At 45.1% G+C, this 19,998-nt stretch overlaps 1 protein-coding gene across 1 annotated transcript in view; it reads left to right on the top strand.

Moving 5' to 3' along the window:
• Window positions 1-19,988, top strand: part of BBS4 (Bardet-Biedl syndrome 4) — a 44,464-nt gene extending 24,476 nt beyond the window's left edge. Inside the window, exons 6-16 of the mRNA XM_074917616.1 lie at window positions 230-302; window positions 2,141-2,194; window positions 4,023-4,150; window positions 6,006-6,060; window positions 7,576-7,644; window positions 8,922-9,074; window positions 9,210-9,381; window positions 9,859-9,928; window positions 13,612-13,753; window positions 14,130-14,340; window positions 15,714-19,988. Coding sequence (XP_074773717.1) covers window positions 230-302; window positions 2,141-2,194; window positions 4,023-4,150; window positions 6,006-6,060; window positions 7,576-7,644; window positions 8,922-9,074; window positions 9,210-9,381; window positions 9,859-9,928; window positions 13,612-13,753; window positions 14,130-14,340; window positions 15,714-15,865 — 1,279 coding nt within the window. The 3' untranslated portion in view covers window positions 15,866-19,988. The remainder of the gene's footprint in view (window positions 1-229; window positions 303-2,140; window positions 2,195-4,022; window positions 4,151-6,005; window positions 6,061-7,575; window positions 7,645-8,921; window positions 9,075-9,209; window positions 9,382-9,858; window positions 9,929-13,611; window positions 13,754-14,129; window positions 14,341-15,713) is intronic.
• The last annotated feature ends 10 nt before the right edge of the window (window positions 19,989-19,998 follow it).

The following is a 19,998-nucleotide window of genomic DNA, read 5'->3' as shown; positions in this document are numbered from 1 at the left end:
TCCAGTAACGTCAGGGAGTGCCTCAGCATCTCACAGGATTGATGTCCTTGGCCCTGAAAGGGAGCAGTGCTCAAATTCTAATATTGCTGAGATTGTAAACTTCTCAGGGCTGCTCATGCAGGTCTCTGGAGAACTACCAAGTAGCATCATTTCTCACTGGCAAAGGTGATAGTGGTTTCACAGTAGGGTTTCAAAGCAAGAAAAATTCTAAATTGAAATGCTTTCGCAGGTTTCTTTTGGGGAAGCACAAGGCAGCCATTGAAGTGTACAATGAAGCAGCTAAACTTGATGAAAAAGACTGGGTAAGTGTTTCAGTGAGTTGCAGATTATTGTAGTATGCAGATGTTTCTGCAGTTTTATGAAGACAGCTGGAAACTTGTTCCAAGCAGAGGTGAGCTCACGCTGCCTGCAGTCTGAGCAGCTGAGGAGCTGCAGGGCTGAGAGGCATTGCCTTTTAGCACAGGCTCACAAGCACGGATGAGCCTGTGCAGCGTCTGCTTTGCATCACAGGAGCAAGGCATCATTTCTGTGTGCAAAATCCCACACCTTGTCTTGAGGCACAGAGAATCGAGCAACATGTTTGAGCTTTGCAAAGTATCGGTATTAACATATGTACATGAAGGAAAGTATGGGAAATAGCTACCTGTTTGGAAACCCTAGCTACATTAAAACTTGCTTGAGTACTTGGGAAACCTTTTCTAATGCAAAACACCATTGAAAAAGATTACCCTCAAACTGGCTGAGAGGGTTACTTGTTACCTACAAACGTAGGCTGATAGCTACAGGAGCAATAATTAAATTAGCTCTTCTATATAAGACGTCAAAAAGCGAAGGAAGAGTGTTGCAAAAGGGAAACGTGTGACAGTGGGTGAGAGGAGAGAGGACTTGGCTTGCAATTAGTTGTGGGCAGCCTTCTGCCAGTGACTCTTTTACCTGCGGAAGTGTTGTTTCTAAGATAGACTTGCTACATGTCATCTCATTCCCTAAGACATCAGGCACTCACTGCCTTTAGCCATACTTTTGACACTCAGTATGTCTAAAATTCAGGCTTGATACAAGAATACGTTTGATATTACTCAATTTATCCTGTCCCAGACAACTCAGAAACCTTTTATACTGTGGGTATTCTTTCAAGTCTGCATTCTCTTAGCTAACCAAGCTACATGCAGTATGTGCTTGGCATGCCTGTAACCCTATTTACAACCACAGCAGGCAAACTTCAGTGGGTATTTTGATTAGTTATTTCACATACCTGGCTCAGAACTAGAAGTAGAGCCAGCCTGTGCTCTTCCCTTGCACTGCCTCATTCTGCAAGCTGCAGTAACCGCAAGTTACTGATTCATTACTGTTCTCCACAGCTGGAGAGACTGTGTGGAAGAAAATATCTTTCTAAGAGGGTTAATGGGGAGATAAGAGAGTTTACTTTTAAAGGTCAAGGCTGTCTAAACTGATGAAGCAGTGAAATGCTCACCAGAATAGAAATGAGGAACTGGTGGACTTTGTTTTTCAGCTCCCCAAGATGTGCCAGGGTGAGGAAGGTAGCAAGTAGCTTGTCTGTTAAACTGTTGGTGATGAATTAGAGGCATGATTGTTCCCTACAGTGTCACCAGAGTGTTTAGGATCCCTAAGTGATCTTCCTAGTCTGTTGCAAAATTGTTTAAGATGCTAGAGGGATATCAGCCCTTCTGGTGCTTGATTTCTGTTTTGGGAAATGAGGCGCATCTTCAAATTTTGTCCAGCTGGGTGCAGTGTTGTGCATATCCTAATGACTGTAGAGCTAGGTTGAGCGCCACCCATAAGGGCACCTTACTACGTTCAGAGAAATTGTGGGGAACTGAGTCACATTTCAGTGATGAAGCTAGTCTGCTCCTTGTTCTCTGAGGAGACCATTGTCATTTCTGTGGTTTTTGTCTCGGTGGCCTGTAGTCTTTTGTGTATAATCACACTTAAGCTCTATAGGTTCCTGAAGTATTGGAAATTTGTTGGTTTACTTGATCTACAAAGCAAGAAGGGTGTGGGCAGGCACAAGGGTCTTCCCATCCAGGTCAGTGGTGACTGTTATCACTGGCAGGTTATGTAGTGTGTATTTCATACTTCATGCTGGTTGGGTTTTGTTTGTGGTTTGTTTTTTTCCCTACAGGAGATCAGCCACAACCTGGGCGTGTGCTACATGTACCTGAAACACTTCAACAAGGTAATGCAAATGCTTGTCTTATCTACCTGACAAACGGGAAGCAGAGTTCACAGAAATTTCACTTTCTTTGGTAGTTGGAAGTGGATCATTTGCAGTGATAGGTATCAAGGAAGTTTTTTGCTTCAGCATTTGTTTCAGGGAGAAAAAGTCTGTGAGCTGTGTCTGTTTTTATTTGCATATTGAATTACTTTGAGTCAGCTGCAAGTTAGTGAGGTTGGGTAAGAGTGAAATGGAGGTTAGCCTTGTTGCAGGTCAGGAAGCTTTTTCTGAACTAGGATTTTTCAGAAAGCATTTCTGGTTTTAAAGGGAATGTTTGAGAAACCTCAGAGAGCTACCTCAAACTAGACAGAAAAGCAGCTGTGCTCCAACAAGAGCTGCTTCTGTTTCCCAGCCTTTTAAAACCAGGACCATAAATACTGCTGGTTTTGTGAGGAGCAGCAATCCATGGAGCATGCCAGTTCCATCTTCTTGAAGAAAGAGAAGTGTGATGGTAAAGACCCAAACCATTTCCCTAGCATACAGCTCAAACTGCTGCACCTCGTGCAGAGAGTTTCTGAAGAAAACTTGTTGCCCCTTGGGTCTGGCAGGATTCAGAGAGAACAGTTATGGGGTTGGTTTCCTGGAGGTGCAGCAGAAACCTTTTTACTTCTATGGAAAGGATTTATCCCTGTGTCTGAAGCTCCTTTTGCACCAAGCCTGGAGCAAAAGTCCCAAAAGAGCATAGCTGCAGTGTGGCCAGCACTAACTTTATTAGCTCTGTACTTAATAAAGAACTTACTGGAAGCTTGAAACGGAGTTTTTTTCCCAGGTCTGAGCACACCATTCCCAGCTCCTCTCTTCTTAACCCTTCCCTAGGTGCTCGTGGTGAGCTCTGAGCTATCTCTGATCCTGTGGGAATCAGGGATTACTTTGTAAGGGAAAAAACAGCATTTAGAAACCTTTTGTTCCTAATTTGGCCCAACTGCTCTCTGCCGCTCTTTCTGGTGGAGTGCTGTGGCCCTTGCAGCAAACCCTTGCTGCATTCTCTGAGGCATCACTGTAGAGCAAGAAACTCTGGAATACAGGTTCATACTTGGGATTTGTTGTCTGCACTAACACTTTCCAAACTGGGACCTGCTGACATCTCATCTGAGATGTACCGGTCACCCTGGGCAACAAAACTTCCATGAGGACATCTACAATATAATGAAGCCTTTGGGGACAACTGTCTCTTCAGTAGTTGCTGGTAACAAACACGCTGTATTGCAGAGTTCCATTACTGTGTCAGCATTTCTCTTTCTAATATATCACCTGTTCAGAGACAGCAAACATATTTTGCTGTGCTGCTGGCTAGGCCTGAGGAGGTAAGAGGAAGACGTGCTTCAAAGTGTCTCCTGTTGGAGGGGATCGGTGTGTGCCTGACAAGAGCTGGTACACTCCCCTTGTTTACTTGTCAATCCATGCTCATTGCTGGAAATAAGCATTTTAGTGAAGAATAAACTGTCATGTTCCTGCTAACCTAACAAATCTGGAGATTCCCTCAAACCAAACGAATTCAAATACAGCAACAGGCCCATGCTCTTCTCCTCCTTGGGAGGTCATTGCCTCTTGTCTTGGCTTGAAGCATGCTGCGTTGCCTTTTTCTGTCCCTAAAAACATGTGGCTCCTGATGCAGGACTTGTTTCAACAATTAACTGGGCTGGGTTTTGCTAACAGGGTTCTGAGCTAAGGGTGTGTAGACTGTTTTCTTTCACCAGCTGCTGGGGATTGCTTTTGGGCTATTGCTTCACTGAGGTCTCTGTAATCACTTTTTTTTTTTTTTTTAAATCCTCTGTGGTTGTGTGTTTAGGCACGAGACCAGCTAAACAATGCCCTGGAGCTCAACAGACATGATCTGACTTACATGATGCTGGGGAAAATTCATCTATTGGAGGGGGAGACGGATAAAGCCATTGAAATCTATAAGAAAGCCGTAGAGTAAGAATATATCCTTTTTTCTATCTGTCCATGTCCCATTCTCTGCCAGGAGCAATTTGATTGGTGTCCCAGATCTGAATTGAGGACATGATTAAAAAGCTAATGGTAATTATAGTGTCTCTGTGCAAAGCTGGCACTTTCAAGCTCTTCAGCTGTCTCTGCTCTCAGTTGTAGTCCTCCTCCTGCTGACACTTTGTCGGGGAAGAAGGTAGATGTTTGAAGGTCTGCCAAAAAAAGTGGAAAAACAAATGGACAGAGATGCCTGTGAGCAAACCTATCCAAAGCTGACTTCATAAATCCCAAAGGTTTATCTACCAAAAAGATCTAACCCCGGGTGTCTCTCTAACCCTGATCATCTGTCAAAAATCAGTTGCTGGGTTTCACATACTGTTTTCACTTGGAGTGATTTGTGTTTGAAAGCATGTGAGTAGGCAGACCAGAGATGGGTTGGTGCACAGTGAGTTTCTCCCACCCTGTCACTGTTTCTCAGTACTGATCTATCTTGTTTTAGGGCATTCCTGATTTACCAGTGCTTTTAAAATGTAGTTCTGTAATGGAGGCAAACACCAAAGAAAAGCAAGAGCATTTTGGAAGCCACTGGAGGATCTGCATTTTGTACTGGTTCTTTTCACATGCCGTTTCCTTACATGTTTGCTTTTGGCTGCTGTCTGATAGTATATTGGGTTGGACTAATCTAGAATGTTTATTATGTAAATAATCTTTGCTAAGCATCTTACCGGGTTTACATATCAATGTCTGTGCTCCCCTGCCCTCCCTTCTTCCTCCCTCCTGGTTGTGTTTTTTAGTTCTCATCTGCCCATTACATTTTGCCTGCTGTTACCAGGATAGTCTGTCCTTGCTCTGTGTTTATATACCATCAGGCACAGGTGGTTTTGTTCTGGCTGAGGTTTAAAGGTGCCAGTGTGAGCGTGCATATTAGATTTCTCAAGTCTTGATAGCAGGGAATTGAAAATTTACTTCTGTTAAGGTGAGTGAGGCCACAAATGCAGTATCTCTGCTTTTTCTTTTTTGTTGTTGTCTTAATCCTATTTATGTCTTCAAAAGCTGCTGGGAATTGGAATGCTTTTAAAAGGGTTCATAACATTACTGTGTGGACCTCATGCTAGCAGTGAAGGATTGGGAGTCGCATACAATAATTGAAAGCCCTTGAGACATATTTTTTCAAGTTCCTCTGTGCTGAATGGAAGCACTTGAAAGCCCTTGGGACATATTTTTTCAAGTTCCCCTGTGCTGCATGGAGTGGTGTATGGCCAGGGATACATTAACAGGTAGTGTCTGCCTGAGCACACTGGTCTGTGGGCTGCAGTGTGGCACAAACCCATGGTGAGCAGTCCACAGCTGGTCTGTGAAACTAGGTTTGTAATCTTTTCATAGGGTGAATTAAAAGTCTGATGATAAGTGTGTGTAGGATCCATCAGAAATGCTGGGGATTGCCAGTCCTACATGGCCCAAGAGGCTTGGGATGGATTTACAGGGTGGTTTATGGGAGATGATGGAAAATCCCATTTTGTATTTCCAGGTCACCGATGCAGACTCACTTTGAAGCTTAACAAAACCACATTATCTTATTATGCATCCAGATCTATTCACAGAGCTATGCTGACTTCCCATTTTATCTGGAAGACATTTTGAAAGCTTAGGTGTTATATTGTTCAAAGAAAGTCCCTGTGATGGCAGTTCTTGTATTTGCTAGTTTATTTCCTAGAGCGAACTAAGAACAGTTAATTTCCTAGAGTAATACTAGTAAAATGTAGCATCATAATTCCATGTCCTGTTTTTACTTTGTTTTAGAAGGGCTAATAAGAAATACAGCTCTCTGGCTTTTATATTACAGGTTTTCTCCAGAAAACACAGACCTCCTTACAACATTGGGGTTACTTTACTTGCAGGTACTGAAGACTGTTAGCTATGACATGAACTTAATTATTTTCAACATGATCAAGATTTTTTTTTTTTAGAGTTAATTTCTATCCACCTTCCTGTGACTTGCACATGTTTCTCTAAAGGCTGCATTTAACATGACAGAGCTTGCTTCTCTGTATCTTCTTTTTTCCTTTTGCTGCTAAAAGCAAGTTGATTTCCTGGACCTGAGCCAGAGCAGGAGTTCTGTTTGGCAGCCGCCCTAATTCTGTTATAAATCCTCCAAGTATAACAAAACATGACTAGTTATTACCTTGTTTCTGGAGCAGGAGTCTAGCAAGTTATTCTCCTACAAAAGCAGCCATGAAATTGTTAGTGTTAATGCACCATAGAAGAAAATCGGAATCAATTAAAATAACAAAGACACGCTTATCTTTAAATATGACTTTAAAATGTATGGGAAGGACTGTCTGATTATTTCAAAAATAAGCTTCCCAAAGAGTGAGCAAGCAAAGAAGAATAAGCAGTAGTTCCTGAAAGGATTGGTGGGCTAGAAAACTTGCACCAAGTGCCAGTTTGGAAGGATCCTGAAGCATTTCCCTAATCGTTTAGATGCTTGGGATTAAAATGTAGATCTTGAAAAAAATTGCCATGCTGTAGAGGTAGGAAAATTCAATAGGACCCTTGGACGTCTTAAGTGGGTGTGTGGATTTAGAAGGGAGTATGATGTGGGAGGGGGGATCTGTAAGACAGAAGTAGTGCGAGTATAACATTCACCCTGTGAGTTTAGCCCCTGGGTCTCTGTCCTGTGATTCATTTGTTCAGTTTATCATGTCTCTGGATACGTACTCACCTTCAGGAGTTTAAAAGATGCTTCTGCAGCTTTCCCACTTGCTATTAATTACAGAAGGTGCTGGGCTCTGATTCATCAGTATACTTGCCAAAGTGACAGATGGGCTTCTCATCAGTTTTTGTGATCAAAAGAGGACACCAGTATCCAGAATTTCATCCTGTTAGAACCGGTACAATTCTGGCACAGCTCAATTGAAAATGATGGGATTTAAGTGATTCTAAGCAGTCATGTGCTTATATATGGACACAGTCATGCCCCCTGACACATGCAGGCCATTAGAAGACAAGGAAAGACTTTCTCATGTGAAAAGAGTGCCCTGGGGAGTGAGGAAGTTGTGGTGAGGGAATCAAGGATGTGCAGAGTAGCAGTTTGTAGCCTCTTTTCTGGAAGATAGGAAGGAGCAGAGGACTGTCAATCCAGAGCTCACTCCTGTGTAGAAAAGTCAGAGCACAAACCATATGGAAACCTTTGTTTTGGTCAGAACAGTGAATCCAGCCCAGCAAAATAAATTTTTAGAACCTGTTTTATAAATTATCAAACAAGAATATGTGTGTGTAATGGGAACACTGTAAAATTCACTTTTCTGAATATTTGACTGAGCCAGAAATTGTAGTGCCCAAAAAGCATGTGTTGACCTTCTTAACCCCCCCTTATTCCTGAATTTCTGATGCTTGTTTACCTCTTTTCTCAGCTTGGGGATTATCAGAAGGCTTTTGAACACCTTGGAAACGCACTTACTTACGACCCAGGCAACTACAAGGTATCATAAGGAGTGGAAACGAACCGGCTGAATGATGATGAGACAGACACCTCTTAAAGCTAATTCCAGTATCAGAGCTTTGCCATCTGTGTCCGGGGTATATCCAGCCTGGAGAGGCTGAAAAGGATCATGCCCAGAAAGCTTTCTCTGAAATACATTTCTGGGACCTTTCCCTGGGGAGAGAGTTGGATATGTGTGGAGGTGGGGAAAGGGGAGGAGGCAGAATATGGGACGTTAAATTGATCCCTTCGGTTTTTAATCTGAAGTTGCACCAAAACCAGGTGGCATTAACAAATGGCATTTACTTTGAAAGGAGGGTCATCTAGACATTGTTTCAGAAATCCCAAGGGCTGTGCCCGGGTCCCTCTGACTCCTAGGCACGGAGCACAGGTACAAGTGATCGTGCATTCTATTATTCTCCCATCTGCTAATAACCCTCTCTGTGCTTCCAGCTGTTGTACACAAATGTGACCTTTCCTTGGCTCTGGTCTGAAAAGCCGAGCTTGGCATATGGATTTCATTCCTGATTGTGAAATTGCTTCCCTTTTTAGGCATGTTACTTCATTCCTCTCTGCCTCTTTTTTCCTTCAGTACAATGTTGACGATGTAGATTATTGAAATGTGTAGTTGACAAATTATGTATGAATGCAAGCCGAATATTATTGTGAAAACGTCTTTACACATACAAATTTTACGTGTCACTGTGAAATATTATAAAGGACTTAACTAGTGTGGTTTAAATATAGTATGTTGTAATCACTTGCTTTTTTTTTCCCCTATGCATATTTCCACTAATTTGCAGTATCAACCAGTCGGTGTGAACTAGGCTAGCTTTGCTGCATATGTCTTGCTTGAGTACGTTTTACTCTTCACTTAACTTGCACCAGAACTATTTCTATCTGTGCTTGTTGGTAGAAAGAATCTATTAGTATACAGATCTTCTCAGAGACTCAGACTCTAGGAGATACTATTGTCACCCCAAAACATATCCTAAACACTTGTCACGTTACAATATTTCCAAGACGGTTATGATCAAGATAGTGCAGGAAGACGTGGACCTGAGTCCATTCTTTACCCTGTCTGCTGCTATATGTTGGGAGATTCTAGAGTTCCCATCTGCTCCTCACTGTTGATCTTGGCAGCCCCTAGAAGAAAACACCTGAAAAAGTTAAATGGTTGCTGTTGAGATGGCTTTAGTTAATTCATGTTGTCTTGTCTTCTTGCTATATTTGGGAAAATGCAGTTCCTCAGCTGGTCACTCTTGTCTTCTCTCAAAGGCTACCTTGGCAGCTGGCAGCATGATGCAGGCCCATGGAGATTTTGACGTTGCCCTCTCCAAGTACAGGGTGGTGGCCAGCACGGCGCCTGAAAGCCCCCCGCTGTGGAACAACATTGGGATGTGCTTCTTCGGGAAGAAGAAATATGTAGCAGTAAGTCCCTGGTTTTCTTTCTTTTTTTCATCTGTAGCTGACTTCATGCAAGATCAAGATTCCTCTTGTGGCAGAGACAGGAGGTTTGTTCTGGGTGAGCTATGTTACAACAGCACATTTATCCCTTTTTTGAAGGCTATCAGTTGCCTGAAGCGGGCAAACTACTTGGCTCCCTTTGACTGGAAGATTTTATACAATTTGGGGTTAGTTCACCTCACAATGCAGCAGTATGCATCTGCTTTCCACTTCCTCAGTGCTGCCATCAACTTCCAGCCCAAGATGGGAGAGCTCTATATGCTCCTTGCAGGTAGGCAATGCTCCGTGATCCAGCACCACTGTATATCCAGCTGAGGGCATGCAACATTATAGAGACGGAAGGTTTGGGCTGAAGTAAAAAAATATTGGATAAAGGCTATACAAAGAAGCTGTTCCCCAGGAGGGCACTGACACGTATGAAGTCTGAATAGTCTGTTCTCTCTCTGGTGAATAGGAAGGTTAAATTGCAGTCAGATCCAGATTAAACATTAGAAAAAAGGTTCTACATGTAAGAGTGTGGGTTTGGGTTGCCTAAGCAGTTCGCGTGGATTTCCAGCACTGGACATTTTTGGGATCAAGCGAGACAACTATTTGTCAGAAGTGACATTAGTAGGGTTAATCCTGGCAGCAGTCCAGACAACCCTGCCAGCACTTATTTATTTTACGATGTAATGTCATTCAGAATTGTCCTAAAAATGAAGTCCTTGTGAAGCATCAACTTGTGTGTGTACATTTTGCTTTGGTACAGTTGCTCTGACAAACCTTGAAGACATTGAGAATGCAAAACGTTCCTATGAGCAAGCTGTGGCACTGGACAAGTAAGTCTTAATCATAGCTGTCAGCTTTTTCATTGCGTTGCTTTGCCTCTCTGCACCTGGTTTCCTTTGCATGCGTTGTCCCTTGGTCTACTTTGACCCTAAATGGTTTGCAGTAGGGAAACATTTTTATTCTTGCAGCTGTGCAAGTGACAGCTTAAAAACCTTTCTCTTTTTTTAAAAAAAACCCACTGTTGTTTTTTTTTTTTTTTTTTTTTCAAATTCAAGACAGCTCTGAGAAACGAAAGGGACATTTTGTTTCAGACCAACCCAGAGGTGGTTTTTATTTTGCTGTTTAGTTTGTGAGTCAGTGGTGATGACTTTGGATTCCAGTCCTCCTTTCAGTGAATATTTCTACACAGTGGAGCAGATTCAATAGAAATAAAACAGTCATCCCAGAATATTTTATAACCCAAAGTTCGAGCACTGTGCAGAGCAGTGAGAAGCCTGGGATAAAGCCTGTTCTGAATTGGGCAGCGGGAAGTTTTTAGCAGGGAGAATGTGGGCAAGAAGTTAGTAAAAGCATGTAAAAGGGCTGCACTGTAGTCTTTTCTCCTCCATTTTGTTAACAATGTCTGTGTTTGCAATCTAGCTCTTAAAATTAGAGCAGTTGGTTTCAGAAATGTTGATTAAACACCTTGCAGTGTTTAATAATTTCAGGCAGAACAGATTTGTCTGAAATTTATTAATAGTTTTGTCTCTCTCCCCAGTTTACTGTGAATGTTTGCATACTTACAGCAACCAGCACCGTGCTCCTGAGCCCAGGAGTCTGTGTGCCTGCGAGGGAGCTGTGGCAAAAGCGCTCGCTCATCTGCAGTGGCCACCACAAGGTGGCATGAGAAGATACCGGTTCCTTCTCCTCCATCCTCTCTAACCGAAGTGCACTGGCCAGGCTTAATTTGGGGGATTCTGGAAGTTCCTAAGCCCATTATAAAGGGCAGCAGGTTTCAAAAAGTAGTGTTTGACACTGTAGGGCAGTTGTCTTTGTGAAGAGGTGCTGTAAACGCTCTCAGATGTTCCTGGGAGCTGCGTGGCTTGCAAGCGTGCCAGGGCTCTTGAATCAGTTAGCACACATCTGGCACTGAAGTTCTTCAAGCTTATGCATCAACAGAATTACAACGCAGGTTTAAACACTACTTCCACGTCTGTATCAAACATCAGTAGGTCTTTGCAGCCTTCTTAGAGGAACCAAACCTGTGCAAACGATGGTCAAAGGTTTGTAAACACGTTGCTGTGTGAGAGTGTTGTGTACACCTCGGTCATTCCTACCAACATTGCTAAGTCCAGTCAGCTCCTTTGCCTGGCTTTCCTAACCAGCCTTCCATGCCTAACAAAGCAGTACAGGACCTTAAAGATTGCTTAGTCATGAGTTTGTGTGTTTGGTCAAAGAGGAGGGATAGAAATGTAGCTCTACAACTTTGCTCAAGTATTTGGCACTACAGCGATGCTACAGCTGTATAGTCTTACCGGGAAAATAAAACCTCACCAAAGCAAAACTGAATGCCAACTGCCAGGGACTGCTGGGAGGAATATCCAGACTTTGTTAGGCTTGTTCAGCTGACGTGCTGTATATTTTACACAGTTACTGTGTGGCTGAATCCATGTCCCCACAGGCTCTCTTTGCTGGCATATTATGAACTGTTTGGCTGGGATGAAGAGAGCCGTGTTTGTTTCCATTGCCATAAATACTTTTACAGCAGCGCTGTGACATTTGGCCTGGGTGCTGTTCTGAGGCCTGAAATGGAGAGCATCTTGGAAAAATCTTTAAAAAAAAGTGTTTCTTCTTAGTACTGGTTCTAGCTCATAGCAGTCCTTTCTTTCTGTGGTTATTTAGCCATTGATTTTTTTCTAAATGTCATACTGCTTCTCAGCTCTTGAAGTGAATTGGCCTCATAAGGTTCAATTACTTTGAAATTGGATGTTCCCAGATCTGTCTGATCTCTTCAGTGTTTTGTTGTGTAGGTTTGGGGTTTTGTATTTTCTTTTTTGGCTTTTTTTTTTTGGGTGGGAGGGGGAAAAGAGATGGGGGTTTGATTATTTATTTTTTCATGCATTACTTCCTTTGGTTTGACAAAGACCATGAGGGGGGGGTGTTTTGTGGTGGGGTCGGTGTTCCAGTTTCTCAGTTAAAGGAGAACCAATGGTTATAAATGCTATCAGATTTCTTCTAATAGTCTTCTTTCTTGCAGTGCTGTCATGTAACTTACCAAGGATGGATAGTCACGGCCCACAGATGACACTTTCTATTTATTGATCAGTGCTAGCAGGAGCCTTTCTTTCTGCACTTTTCACAAAGGATGCTCTCTCTGTCTTGGCCCCCCAGGCGCTGGTGCTAGAGTCCTTGGATGGCTCCAGTTATCCCTGCCACACTCCAGGAGAGGGCACCAGTCCCTCGCTCACATTTATTGAGCAAACTACAAAACGTCTTTCACTGATCTGTGTGCAGTGATAAATGTATGCGGCTCCTCTGCAGGGAGCTGCGGTTACAGTGCTCTGCCGTGCACCCCTCGACAGCGTGTCCCCTGTGCTGGGCAGGTGCAACCTCTGCTCTTCCAGGTCTCATCCTGCAGCCTAAATGAGCTGAGTGTCTGCATGAGATCCCGTGCTGGGGCTGGTGACCCTCTTGCATTTCGTTTCTTTGTCAGATAATACGTATGCATTTTGCTTCTCCAAAAGAAGGGTGGAATTCAGACTGCTAAAGAATGGTCAGAGCAGTTTATGAGTGTGGCTTGTCAGGCAATGAGGGAAGGATCAGTTATCCGAGAGCTTCACTCACCAATCACAGAGCCAAGGGAGTCAGCTCAGTCTTTCCCTCTGGTTTAGTTTGCTCACACTCCTGGCTATGCCAGAAGAAAAGTTGCTGTTCGGGGCTAACGTACCCTAGTGAAGAAAATGGATACTGTGGAAAATGAGAATATATGGAGCAATTCTGCCTTTTTGAAATCTTCATGTGCGGTTCTGCATCAGGAAGGGAGGCAGGACTGTGCAGGGTAACACTGTTCTCTGTGGTGCTGGTCTCCTCTTCCAGTCCTTCGTTAATAGGTATCACCTGCTGTTTCTCTGTAAGAGTCCATACAATTAGGTGTGTGTTTACTGGGTGAAAGAGAGGAGAGGTGAGGAAAATGAAATGTAAAGAGCATGTTCTGTAGCATGTTGGGTTGTAAAATACGATCACCAAGCCTGAGTCTGTTCCACTGCCCTGTCCTGTGACAAGCTGCTCTCCTACAAACTGGAAGAGCTGGGAGAGCCTGAGATAAGTCAGAGCAGAGATCAGCTCTTGCCGTATGATGAAAGCCTCCATCACTGCTCTACCTGCCCCCAGCAGCAAGGGGCTGGGAGACCAGGCACTGACTAAAGACGGTCCTGAGATGGTCCCCAAGTGCAAAGAATTGCCTGTTGCAGGGGGTGATGCCATCAGTGAGGTTTTCTGTATTGTCACTGACACTGGGAGACTTGGCTGAGCCCAGACACCGGGTCTCTCACCAAGCATGTGGGACACAATCGTGTTCCCAAAGGGCTCTGGCTGTGCAGCCCCATATCTGCTTGGGGGTCAGACTACCCCATGGCTTGGCTGTGCCAGACAATCAGGTGTCTCTGGCTTTGCTGCCTGGGCACTTCTTAGTGTTATTCAAGTCAGGATAATTGTTCCCACGGTGAATGTGCTGCGTCCTGTGTGTTTGCTGCAGGTGCAACCCTCTTGTCAACCTGAACTATGCTGTGCTGCTGTATAACCAGGGCGACAAGAAGGGAGCCCTCTGCCAGTACCAGGAGATGGAGAGGAAGGTCAATGCAATGAAGGAGAGCAGTACTCTCGACTTTGACCCTGAGGTATGTGCCTGACAGCTGTCAGTGGAAACTAAGTAGCCATGCTAAGACTGGCAACAAACAAGGAGGAAATTTGACTTTGGAGTCCAATTATTAGAAAGATTCTGCCTACGAGATTTTCCAAGTAGAGCGGCCGCCTGCTGAGAGCTGCTTGCTTCATTTCTGCTCTTTGAAGCCCAGTTCTTCAATCAATACACAGCAAGACAAGATTCCCTCTTAATTAAGGGAATGAATTAGCAGATATGTTTCCCCCGAGCACCAAGGCACTAGCCAGCTCTGCACAGCTCTCGTTTCTGGAGGGTTTTTTGGTGGTGTTGACTTAATTGTTGTCTGAAGTGTTCTTGTTTACAATGGCCTTCTCTTTTTGCTTCTTGAGAAGATGGTGGAGGTTGCCCAGAAGATGGGAGCTGCCCTGCAGGTGGGGGAGAGCCTGGTCTGGACTAAGCCTTCTAAAGAGTCTAAATCCAAGCAGAGAGCTGCTCTGTCAGGGAAATCCTCCAGCACTCAGCAGCCTTTGGGCTCTAACCAGGCCCTGGGTCAAGCCATGTCTTCAGCTGCAGGGTATGGGAAGACCATGCAGCTTCCCCCAGGTACCTCTCTTTTGCTTCTCTTTAAAGTAGAACTGTGGGAGGGGAGAAGAGAAATCTCTCTGAGTTACAGCATGTGTTTAGGAAGGTATTGACTTGCTTACACAGCAGTGATGTCCATACTTGGTAATAACTTTCCCAGATTGCTGAGTGAAGGAAGATACTTTCTGTGGTGCATTGTACTGTTCTACTTTTGCAGAGGTGTGGAAAGCCAGTAGTTTCCCTGCCTGTCTGAGCCACGATGGGCAAAACTGCATTAGCATGGGATTGAGATTCTGCTCCGGAAAGCAGGTGGTTTCAGAAACCAGATCTCTTGTCTTCCTTTGGAAGAGCCCAGGAGCTGACATGCACAGATGGGGGAAATGATGGACAATTTTCTGAAGCGCTTTATCATTTCTGTTACAAAGCTAACTGCAACTGATTGCTTTGAAGCTGTCCATCCCAGTTCCTCCTTGCAAATGTTGCTGAATTACCTTTCAGTGTGGGCCACTGGACTGAGGGTTGCTCAGGAGATGGCATCAGCCTCAGAGGGCTTACACCCATACCTGTACGTGCTGCTTCTTGCTGGGGCTGGGTAGGAGCATCTCCTGAGCTGCCGTTCATAGCCTGACCTCCTCTCACCCCTTGGCTTTCGAGGAGGAATGCACTAGAGGTGTTGCTCATCGTGGTGATTTTCTGTCACTCTTGGTCTTGTTGCCTGCAGACTGAACCAAGAGAGAGGTTGTGCAACCCAGGCCTCTTTCTTTGGCACCCTCAAGGACCTGTTCCATTTCTCATGCATGGAATAAACTTTCCATGCAGGAAAGACTTATCCAGAAAAGCTGAAAAATTAAACAGGAGTTTAGGGTTTACCTGAAGGACTTTATTATCCATATCAAAGAAGGGAGCTGGTTCATAATAGCAGTTGTTAAATCTAAGTGTAGAAACAACTTCAGCATGGAAATGTCCTGGTTTGATTTTATTCTGTAAGTAGCTACTTTAACTCCCTGGAAACTTTCCCCGAGTTTGCTAAAACTCTGAACTGAAAATGATACTGTGATTTTGGCTCCAGCTTGAGTATAAACCAGCTTCACTGGAACTGTTTTCCCTTCCAAAGCATGAGTTAATTCCTGAGTTTGTACTGACTGCTCACAGCAGCCCAGCTAAATGAGATACTGTACCTTAGCTTCCCTTCAGCAGAACTCTGGGTACTGTAAGGTCTCTGGCTGGATAACTCACAAAAGAGCTGAGTGTTACTGATGAGCTAACGCTAGACAGAAGAAATCTGAGAGTAATTAACAGCTGTGATTATTCTGCATCTCCACACTGCCTGGAAGGGCAAAAATAGACAAAACACACACACTTGTACAGTAACTGTAACTGTGTTCTCTCTCCAGGTGCTGGAGCATCAGCTCCACTTGCAAAGCCTCCCTCACTGCCTCTGGAACCAGAACCAAGCTCAGACATGAGCCCTGAGAAGCCCTCAGCACCTGCAGGGGCTGAGGAAGAGAGGAAAGAAAAGCGGAAGAGCCGGCAGGCAGCGGACTAGGACAGACTCTGGTCAGGACAGAGTGCAGGAGCATCTCCAGAGCTGCCTGCTGGCCTGTGGGGAAAAGGACCTGCCATTTCCCCCGGCCCATGGTGGCTTCACCCCACTGTCAGTTAGTCTAAATGCAGCTGTTTTCTGTTAATGATTTTAGCACACAGTCTCTACGTTGTCCCAAGGAGATGTTGCAGCAATCAGGAGAGGTTTCTGCATAGCTGCTGTTAGTGTGGTCGCAGCTTACTACCAGCGACAGGAGCATGGAGACCCACCTCCCCACAGGGCTGGCAGTCCTCCGTGCTTGGGCGTGAGTCCTCCGGAAGGATGCTGAGGCACCCAGTATGTTTAGAAAAGCCAGCAGCAGTGACTTAGCATCCCGGACCCCAAAGAGGATCAAACCCTTCCAGTGGCTGAACCTGTAAGCAGCTGAGGAAGCCCTACACAGGCTGTAAGAGCAGCATAAGGCGCTCGGAGAGGGGGCGAAGGTGGCACAGTTCACCAGGGCAAGTGCAGAGCAGTAAGCCAGGCTGGGGACTTAGCACAGCCTGGCTTACTGTGAGACAGGGGTTGTCGCTCCCTGTTTCACAAGGGCAAGACTTTGTAAATGCTTTCTCGAGGCTGAAAAAAGGAAGCTGAAACAGCTGGGAGCTGGTATTCCTGAGCAGGGCCATGTGATGGTCACCAGGCACGAGAGGCACTTTGAGGCCTGCACTGTCCTTAGCACTGGCCGTGGTGGAGCACGGGGGAGCTGCGTAGCAGAGGCCAGCTGGTTTGTCTGGGGCCATCGTGCCATTAACACGCAGCCCAGTGCGGATGGATGATCAAGGCAGACCTGCTGGGCTAATGGCACCTTTTCTTTAGGGCTATTCACCTTCTGATCCCAGGATCACTCTTTGTATTTCACAGAATCATCAGGGTTGGAAAAGCCCTTGCAGCTCCTCCAGTCCAACCATGACCCTCCCCCTGACCGTTCCCAACTCCCCCAGATCCCTCAGCGCTGGGTCAGCCTGACTCTTCAACCCCTCCAGGGATCCCGGGGACTCCCCCCTGCCCTGGGCAGCCCATTCCAACGCCCAACAGCCCCTTCTGCACAGAAATCCTTCCTCAGAGCCAGCCTGACCCTGCCCTGGGCAGCTTGAGGCCATTCCCTCGGGGCCTGGCGCTGGGGCCTTGGCTCCAGAGACTCATCCCCCCTTTCTGCCCCCTCCTGGCAGGGAGTTGCAGAGGGCCAGGAGGTCTCCCCTCAGCCTCCTCTTCTCCAGACTGAACCCCCCCAGCTCCCCCAGCCGCTCCCCAGCAGACCTGTGCTCCAGACCCTGCCCCAGCTCCGTTGCCCTTCTCTGGCCACGCTCGAGTCATTCAATGGCCTGTTTGGGGTGAGGGGCCCAAAACTGAACCCAGGAATTTTCTTGAATGCAACTTGGTTTTAAGCATAAGCTTCCATGTGGTAGCTAAGAAAGTTGCAGAGCTGTCCCACAGGACAGCAAGTGCTCAGAGGCTGGCTGTTCTGGAAGCAGGGTAGGTGCATCAGCAAAGAAGTCTGCCGAATTCCTAATTGTCTGCTGAGAAACGAGGTAAATGAGCTCTGTTCATGTGACTGGAGCTTTTCCTTGAGAATCTCTATTGCCCAGCACGGGGTGGAAAGATCGGTTTGCAGGAAAAGAACAGGCCTTTTCAGAAAAGACAAGCTGGTCAGCCTCAGTGCTAAATTTAAATTGTTGTAGTATGACCACAGCCATGCTCTGAATGCTTCAGCTCCAGCTCCTTACAGCTGCATTTTTGGAGAAACTGTTTATGGTAGCTGCAAGGTGGCAAAGCAGCCCACTGGTGAGCAGAGCAAGGAATTTTAATGCCCACATGATCCTGGAGATGCTTTGTAAATGTTTCTATTCTTGAACAGCATCTTAAGTCTTCCTTTTCTCTGCTACCATCAGTTTGGTTCCTCTGGGATTTATCCAGAGCTCAAAACAGCAGCTTTTGGGAACTAAAGGTGCAACATCATCCTTTACATAAAGAACCAGTAACAAGGTTAAGTATCATTTTTCTCCTGCTCCCTTCTGTGCTGAGAAGTACCTCAAGTTAACGTGGCCATGAGGCGTTCGATCAGAGTTTTCCACACAGAATGTGAAGCGCTTCCTCAGTAGAACCGAAGCTTCAGGGTTCGGTGTAGTTGCTGGTTAAGCCACCCAGCTTTTTAAAATGTATTTCCGGCTTTTAGTTCTGCAGTGTTGCGTGGTATCACTCCATAATTATCAAGTCCAAGGGAGGAAGGTTAATAATGGAAACTTCTCTGTCTCATGAACGCAAAAGCAGCGTGACCAAAGCTCTGGCTACATGAACATCCTTCAGTTGTGCTTCGTGGTTAGCTGCTCTTATCCAAAATGACATTAATGCATCCTTAAAGCACATCCAGAAACTGAAGTGCTGTCCTACTCCTGGGGGGACACTGAATGAGTAGGAACCCTTCACTTTCTCCTGTTCTGACTGCCAGAACTGCTTGCTTAACTCAAATGTGGCTTTTTTTTTTTCCTCCAGCTGTCCTCTAGTGCTGGGGTTTGTATTGATACAGCTTCAGGACAGCACTCCTGTAAGGATTCCCTTACACTAGGAGTTGAAGGAAACGGGGGCTCTTTTGTGGAGCACTGGCAAATTTAAACAAACCAGACAAGAAGCAATGTGCATCAGGTACAGTGTGGTGATTTTTATTCACATTAAACTTTTTACACTGAATGTTACTGCAGCGTAACAGAGTACCTGTGAAGAAGAGGTTAAGATCACAGCTCAAGGGTAGGCAGGGTATGGGAACTGCACCTCACCCCCAAAAGTGGAGTTTGACAGTTTTTTCCAACTGCAGTTGATTGCTGTTATCTTTTAATTTCGTCAGGAAAGCTTTCAAGCCCCAAGCGCAGGGAAGAGTGCCCAGAACAGTGTGGTTACAGGTAGGTGAGCACCAGCATCGCTCCTGCAGGAAGGTTTTCCCTCCATCTGCTAATGACCCTGTGTTTTAATTTTGCTAGCTGCCTTCCCCTGCCTTCTGCTTGTTGTAAAAAAAAAAACCACCCCTGTAACGTTATCAGACTTGTCTGCTGTACTCACAGATGGGGAGCAGCCCCTGTCCCACTGCTGTTCTCAAGAGCCCACCTCAGACCCAAAGATCTCTCTCCTCTCACCCAGTCTCACTGGTGCGACCTGTTTCTTTCTTGGCTGTTAGGATGCTTTCATAGGGTAAATGTTACACATAATAATGTTATATGTAATAATAAATGTTAATACGTAGGGTATACTTCATTTGGAGGTACTGTAAAGGTATTTAAAATAAATACATATTTTGTGAAAAGCTTATGCAGATGATTCACCAATTCTCCTGTGAAAAGGAGTGGTAGCATTTTGTTACTTTCTGGACTTGAACAGAGCAGAAGGGTGCTTCATGTCTAAGGAAGAAAAAAAATCTGTAATTACAGTTGGATAATAAATAGAACTGCAATTCCCGGTCCTGTACCCTCTCCTCCCCATGGGTACTGTGATGATGGCACTTGCATCCAGTAAATTCATAGTATCTTTATGGAGAGCTTTTTTTTATGCTATCTAATGATGAGAATGAGACTGGACTGTTCTTTCAGCTGGAATTAAGCAAGGGATTTTTCAGGACTGTACTAAGTCATTTAGGGATTTTGGAAATCACACCTTATGTTCCAAAACCTGTTTCTGGCATCAGCCATAATTCTAATCCTCTCCTTCCCCCTCCATAATTGAAATTTTAAGATGGAAAAGAATAGAGTTTAATTTCTAGGGAAGTAGAAACCATCCGCTTTAGGATGGTTTTTCCCCTCTTTTATAGAAAGGGGTATCATCAACCAGGTTAAATAATACAGCTTACAAGTTAGACTGCAGCTTGACTTCCTCACAGGAAGGAAACTAGAAGTCACTCAGACAGCAATGCTTGGGCAGCAGGACCTTGTTTCAGCCAAGCCTAAGGATCTGTCTGTCCAGCAACGTGTATTCAACCAGAAACCTGGGTTTTTGGGTCCCCGAGACAACTGGATGCTGATTTCTGATACAGGCAGCATTAGTGTCCTTGCCCTGCTCCTGTGTACAATCTCGTGTGCCCAACCGTGGTCACTGACCAGCAGCGTTGAGCA

The sequence above is a fragment of the Athene noctua genome, chromosome 13, assembly GCF_965140245.1.
Source record: "Athene noctua chromosome 13, bAthNoc1.hap1.1, whole genome shotgun sequence".
Classification (NCBI taxonomy): domain Eukaryota; kingdom Metazoa; phylum Chordata; class Aves; order Strigiformes; family Strigidae; genus Athene; species Athene noctua.
The sequence above is the reverse complement of the archived record's forward strand: the minus strand, read 5'-3'. Positions and strand labels throughout refer to the sequence as shown.